This window comes from Girardinichthys multiradiatus, chromosome 3, assembly GCF_021462225.1.
Source record: "Girardinichthys multiradiatus isolate DD_20200921_A chromosome 3, DD_fGirMul_XY1, whole genome shotgun sequence".
Classification (NCBI taxonomy): domain Eukaryota; kingdom Metazoa; phylum Chordata; class Actinopteri; order Cyprinodontiformes; family Goodeidae; genus Girardinichthys; species Girardinichthys multiradiatus.
This window is the reverse complement of record NC_061796.1, coordinates 4,026,486-4,033,507: the sequence shown is the minus strand read 5'-3', so window position 1 is coordinate 4,033,507 and position 7,022 is coordinate 4,026,486. Positions and strand designations below refer to the sequence as shown.

The 7,022-nt window shown below is 43.0% G+C and overlaps 1 protein-coding gene across 1 annotated transcript; it reads left to right on the top strand.

The window, feature by feature from the left end:
- The first annotated feature begins 2,208 nt into the window (after positions 1–2,208).
- Positions 2,209–6,402, top strand: LOC124866316 (uncharacterized protein C7orf31 homolog). The gene is made up of 6 exons (XM_047362049.1): positions 2,209–2,261; positions 2,356–2,546; positions 4,672–4,760; positions 4,850–5,024; positions 5,176–5,258; positions 5,331–6,402. Exons 2-6 carry the CDS (start codon positions 2,363–2,365, stop codon positions 6,129–6,131), a joined length of 1,332 nt encoding a protein of 443 aa, XP_047218005.1. The 5' UTR covers positions 2,209–2,261; positions 2,356–2,362; the 3' UTR covers positions 6,132–6,402.
- The last annotated feature ends 620 nt before the right edge of the window (positions 6,403–7,022 follow it).

Here is a 7,022-nt window from a genome sequence, read left to right as displayed (position 1 = left end):
TTGAAGAGTATATCTGAGGCAGGAGGATAAAAAAGACTTCAAGTTTAACTTTCTAGCAGGTGAGTGAAGATGATGCATGTCTTAGTTTTACAGTGTTGCTGAACTTAATAGTGATTAATATCTATTGCACTACGATGCAACACACCCACTCTTTGTTGTTCTTCTCTAAAATAAGGTTTGACTCCCAAAATTTCTATAGTTCTAACCTATCTTCTTTGATGTCAGAATCTTTATCTGGATTTTTTATTCATTATGAGTAACCCCCCAATCTGCCATGCGGAGCCAAACTCATCGGTTGATTTAACTGGACATCCTGCCTGGGGGTATGGAGGAACGATCCCTGAGTAGGTTTCGGGTTAATCGACATGGAAAGACAATAACAGAATGACAACTGTACAATGATTTATTGTGTTTTATCTTTGCAGACATATTAGCACTCGACAGTGCTTTACCAGCAGTTTCAGAAGGAAAAGCAATGTTTGCCACAATGACCAACTGTAGGTATACAGGTCCTTCTCAAAAAATTAGCATATTGTGATAAAGTTCATTATTTTCCATAATGTCATGATGAAAATTTAACATTCATAAATTTTAGATTCATTACACACTGACGGAAATATTTCAGGTCTTTTATTGTCTTAATACGGATGATTTTGAAACCCAAAAAAACCCAAAATTCCTATCTCACAAAATTAGCATGTTTTATCCGACCAATAAAAGAAAAGTGTTTTTAATACAAAAAACATCAACCTTCAAATAATCATGTACAGTTATGCACTCAATACTTGGTCGGGAATCCTTTTGCAGAAATGACTGCTTCAATGTGGCGTGGCATGGAGGCAATCAGCCTGTGGCACTGCTGAGGTCTTATGGAGGCCCAGGATGCTTCGATAGCGGCCTTTAGCTCATCCAGAGTGTTGGGTCTTGAGTCTCTCAACGTTCTCTTCACAATATCCCACAGATTCTCTATGGGGTTCAGGTCAGGAGAGTTGGCAGGCCAATTGAGCACAGTGATACCATGGTCAGTAAACCATTTACCAGTGGTTTTGGCACTGTGAGCAGGTGCCAGGTCGTGCTGAAAAATGAAATCTTCATCTCCATAAAGCTTTTCAGCAGATGGAAGCATGAAGTGCTCCAAAATCTCCTGATAGCTAGCTCTATTGACCCTGCCCTTGATAAAACACAGTGGACCAACACCAGCAGCTGACACGGCACCCCAGACCATCACTGACTGTGGGTACTTGACACTGGACTTCTGGCATTTTGGCATTTCCTTCTCCCCAGTCTTCCTCCAGACTCTGGCACCTTGATTTCTGAATGACATGCAGAATTTGCTTCATTCGAAAAAAGTACTTTGGACCACTGAGCAACAGTCCAGTTCTGCTTCTCTGTAGCCCAGGTCAGGTGCTTCTGCCGCTGTTTCTGGTTCAAAAGTGGCTTGACCTGGGGAATGCAGCACCTGTAGCCCATTTCCTGCACACGCCTGTGCACGGTGGCTCTGGATGTTTCTACTCCAGACTCAGTCCACTGCTTCCACAGGTCCCCCAAGGTCTGGAATCGGCCGTTCTCCACAATCTTCCTCAGGGTCCAGTCACCTCTTCTCGTTGTGCAGCGTTTTCTGCCACACTTTTTCCTTCCCACAGACTTCCCACTGAGGTGCCTTGATACAGCACTCTGGGAACAGCCTATTCGTTCAGAAATTTCTTTCTGTGTCTTACCCTCTTGCTTGAGGGTGTCAATAGTGGCCTTCTGGACAGCAGTCAGGTCGGCAGTCTTACCCATGATTGGGGTTTTGAGTGATGAACCAGGCTGGGAGTTTTAAAGGCCTCAGGAATCTTTTGCAGGTGTTTAGAGTTAACTCGTTGATTCAGATGATTAGGTTCATAGCTCGTTTAGAGACCCTTTTAATAATATGCTAATTTTGTGAGATAGGAATTTTGGGTTTTCATGAGCTGTATGCCAAAATCATCCGTATTAAGACAATAAAAGACCTGAAATATTTCAGTTAGTGTGCAATGAATCTAAAATATATGAATGTTAAATTTTCATCATGACATTATGGAAAATAATGAACTTTATCACAATATGCTAATATTTTGAGAAGGACCTGTATTTCATTGATTTATTATTGACAAATTGATTCTAAAATTTCAATAAATGTAATGTAGCATTCTGAAAATGTGTCATATCTTTTTTATGCAGAGTAAAGACATTTTATCATTTTTTTCCAGCATACCAAAACCAACTGATATAAATGTGTCGTGAGTAGATTTTATCTAGAAACAAATGTTTCAATTTCATGCCTTTTTCTGGGTCTGCTTTTTTCTTACATTTTGTTTATATATTCTTTTACAGGGAACAAATGCGAAGGACTGCTACTCTGAAAGAGCACCCTTATTCTTCGCATATTTCTCGGTTTGCCATGTTTCCATCGTTCCTCTCCCCAGATGACCCAGAAAGGGGAGTCAGAGCTGCTTCACAGAGTTTCTTAAACCCTCTCATCCCAAACAAACCTCCTGACGTCACTGTGCTCAGCAAAACTATAGGTGAGATATTGTTGTTCAAGGTGATGGGTCAGACAAAGAGCAGTTAAAGACACCCTCATGAGGACTATATGATCGAGGCACATGACATCACCCGGTATGGCGGAGCCGGGGTCCCACCCTGGAGTCAGGCCTGGGGTCAGGACCCATCAGAGAGCGCCTGGTGCCTGGGTTGCTCCTTGGCTGGGCCAAGCCCAAAGGAGAGACGCGAGGTCATCCCCCCGTGGGCCCACCACCTGCAGGGGGAACCGTGAGGGATTGGTGTAAAGAGGATTGGGTGGCAGATGAAGGTGGGGACCTCGACGGCCTGATCCCCGGATGCTTAGGCTGGCTCTAGGGACATGGAATGTCACCTCACTGGGGGGGAAGGAGCCTGAGCTTGTGCGGGAGGTCGAGAGATATCGACTAGAAATAGTCGGGCTCACCTCCACGCACAGCGTGGGCTCTGGAACCCATCTCTTCGAGAGGGGCTGGACTCTCTACTACTCTGGAGTGGCCCATGGGGAGAGGCGGTGGGCTGGGTTGGGTTTGCTTGTTGCCCCCCAGCTCAGTTGTCTCGTGTTGGGGTTTACCCCAGTGGATGAGAGGGTCGCATCCCTGCGACCTTCGGGTTGGGGACAGGTCTCTGACTGTCGTTTCGGCCTACGGGGCGGGCGGTAGTGCGGAGTACCCGGCCTTCTTGGCATCCCTGTTGGGGGTGCTAGATAGTGCCCCTCCCGTGAACTCCATTATTCTGCTTGGGGACTTCAACGCCCACGTGCGAAACTACAGTGACACCTGGAGAGGCGTGATCGGGAGGAATGGCCTCCCTGATCTGAATCCGAGTGGTGTTTCATTCTTGGACTTCTGTGCTAGTCATGGATTGCCTATAATGAACACCATGTTCAAGCATAAGGGTGTCTAACACTAGACCTGTATAAGTCCTGGATGGAAGGAAGGTCAGCCCTTATTATTCTCTCTGCAGTCCTGATTATTCGTTGCAGTCTGGACCTGTCCTGTTTTGTGGATGAGCCAAACCACACTGAGATGGATGAAGATAGGACAGACTGAATGATGGCAGTGTAGAAGATGACCAGCAGCTCCTGTGGAAGGTTGTACTTATTGAGTTGCCTCAGGAAGTACAGTCTCTGCTGGGCCTTCTTCCGAACAGTGTCTATGTGTGAGGACCATCCCAGGTCCTCAGAGATGGTGGTTCCTAGGAACCTGAAGTGGTCCGCAGTTGACACATTGTTGTTGAGGATAGTGAGGGGTGTGTATGGGGATGGTGTTCTCCGAAAGTCCACCACCATTTCCACAGTCTTGAGTGGGTTGAGTTCAACCCTGTGACCCTGTGATGTCTTTCAGGTGCTTCAACACCAGCCCGTCAAAAGATTTCATGACCACAGAGGTCAGGTCTACAGGCCTGCAGTCATTTAATCCTAGAATGGTGGGTTCCTTGGGCACTGGGATGATGGTGGATCATTTGAAGCAGGAGGGGACCTCACATGTCTCCAGTGACTTGATGAAGATCCGGGTGAAGATCGGGGCGAGTTGATTTGCACAGGCTTTCAGGCATGATGGGGAGACGTTATCAGGTCCTTCAGCTTTCTTTGTTTTCATGTGCTGAAAGAGCCTATTTACATCTTCCTCAGAGGAGGAAGTGCAGAGGATATAATAGGTAAAGTGGTATCCAAACCAAACTTTATACACCTGGAGCCATGGTAGTGATTGTAACACCAGAGTTCATTAATTTGGTGGTGTGACCCATATATACATTTGCTTTGCTTTAGCCATTTTACTGATACTTGGTCCTTCCCATGTCTCACTGTATGTATCAGGGCAACAAGTCAGGGGCTTTAGTGTCTCTTACCAGCTTATATGAGAAAGCCAAGTTTTTTTATAGTCCTTTTTGTATGCTAAAATTCTTGTATTTGAACACCATTAATCTGGTATTTTGCCTCATTGGTTATACAATTTTTTCTTATTTTGCATGTATTCATGATAATATTCAGTTTTTTCAACTATAAATGTATAATTTCCTGTGTTTCTTTTCCTGGACTAATATTTTTCTTTTAATAGCCTACTGGTGCCTCGTTATGGACTGTGCCTGCTAGGTCATTTCATCCCATTGCTCTGTCTTTGTCCACAGGAGGTCGGTACAGACATGAGGTCTTGGAAAACCCAGTTAAAACTAGGAAAATGGCTGTTTCATGGACAGGAGAAAATGGATTTTTGGATGTGAGCATTTAACACATCTAGTATTTTTGCTGAATAATAATAGTAAAGATCAATAAGTCATGAACTTACCCTCCATCACCATTCACCAGCATCCAAAGCCGATAGAAGGGGAGAAACAGATTTTCTACCCAGCTCCTCCAAAGACAGTACTGCCCAACCCAAAACTCAGAGACTGGGATCTGTCATTATCAGAGCGCACAAGCAACATTCTGAAAAACCTGGAGAGGAAACTCTGGATCACCTCTTACCAGGTAGACTTTACCGGTATGAAGCCAAAAGGATTTTCAATAGAAATTTGGATATACATCAAGACAAATATCATTTTTTGCATTTTTCCAAAGCTTTAAATGATCAAGTGATTTAAATGTTGTGTATAATTAACTATGACTATTGTTGCTTTAATATTTAATTTCAGGGCCTGCAAACCCTTTGAAGACTAATGATTTTAAGGAGAAAATAAGTACCCTTACTGGGATTAATCTGCACTCTGTTCCTCTGGTAAACCCCATTTTACAATTTTGACAATGATGTGTTAAAATGAAACTCTGATGCATTTTTTTCTGCCTTCAGAGAGAAAGGTCCTATCCTGTATTATTTCCATCAAAACCCGAAGGAGGACATGAACGAAGACAGCAGAACAAACTGAGTGAAAGCTCCTTTATCGGCAATTCTTCTGGACTCCAGTTGCCAGCTGCAAATCAGATCACTGCTTCATCTTATAAAAACCAACAACAGCCCCAAGAGCTGATGACTAATTGTAATGAAGCTGCAGATATGCCTCAACTGGGTCACAGTCAATCAGAGTCCAAAACTGACTTCACAGATGCACAGCACACTATGTACCTGGAGATCCTTCAAAAGCAACAACCTCAGAGTAAAAGCACTGTTGGTCATGCCAGAGAAGGAGAAAATCGCAAAGTCCGATTTAATGAACGTCCAAAGCAAGAATCTCAATCAAAGAGCAGCCAAGATGTTGCTCTCCACCTGTCAAACATGCAACAACACTTCGACCCGAACAGTCAGCTGTATTCCCAGAGACAGGCAAAGGTAAGTAGCGAGAGAAACTCAATAGAGCTGCAAAAAGATGATCCACCAAGCAAAAAAGAACAGCTAAACTCTCTCCCTAATGCCAGTATCCTGCAATGGCCTCCTGTCCTGCCAGGTATTCCTGGTACAAACAGCCTTGAGACTGAGGGTAGGACAGGCACAGCTCACAGTCTTCTAGACCTCCAAAACTCATTCAGCAAGTCAGAGGCACATCAAAGATTCAGTAGCTCCATCACTCATGCTGCTGTGAACCTGAGGAACAATGTAGTCACCGGGAAAAGGCACACCTTTTATGGGATCAACTGCAACCATATCCATGGATGAATATGAACACTGATTTTCTACCCGTGTGATATTTGGTCACAACCAGCTAACATTTAATGATAATATACAACATGGACCTAAACTAGCAGCAACTCTCTCAAGCACACTTTTCTGGGAGTCAGATCCTTGTTGCAAATTGTCTTTAAACATCTTCACAAACATATCTTTATGATGCTGTTGTTCATTAATACATCTCACAGTCCTTTACTGAACAGTTGTAGTTATACTAAGAATAGATGACATGCAGTTGGACTTTACTTACTAAAATAAAAAAATGAAAACCATGTATCATTTCTATACATTGCATAAGTATGCACTACATTGTGCTGGTTTGTCAAATAAACTCTGAACTAAATATGTTCAAGTTTGAGGTTGTGAAAGCTTTAGGTTTAACTTTAAAGCCTAAATAAAAAAGCCTGCATCTTATTCTACAGGAATCCCTATGGAGCATTTCTTCTTTCAATCTGTGTGTGCCATGACACTGAATATTGATGAACAGATGCCTTCTTTGGTTGCAACAAATTGTTATAAATTTTAACAAGGATAAAAAAAAAAATGAACAAGGCAAATTACTTTTCTAACCAAATGAAACCAAACTAACTTCAGAGAACTGGGCTGCATGCCTCTGTTATGGAATTCAGCTCTTTAGAGATACAGATTACAGGTGCTGCAGCAACCTTCAAACTTGCTGTTATAAAAGAGAGGGTGAAAGAAAGTACTGTTGTAGCCAGGCAGACATACTTAAAAGGCTTGTTTCTTTCTATAGCAAATAGTCCTTGAGCATCAAAGCCTGCAGTCAGGATTGATAGAAAAATCTCTCTTTTATTTTCATCAAGACTTGTAGAAGAAATACAGCAAGATTCACAGCAAAAGGGACACATCTGACTGCAA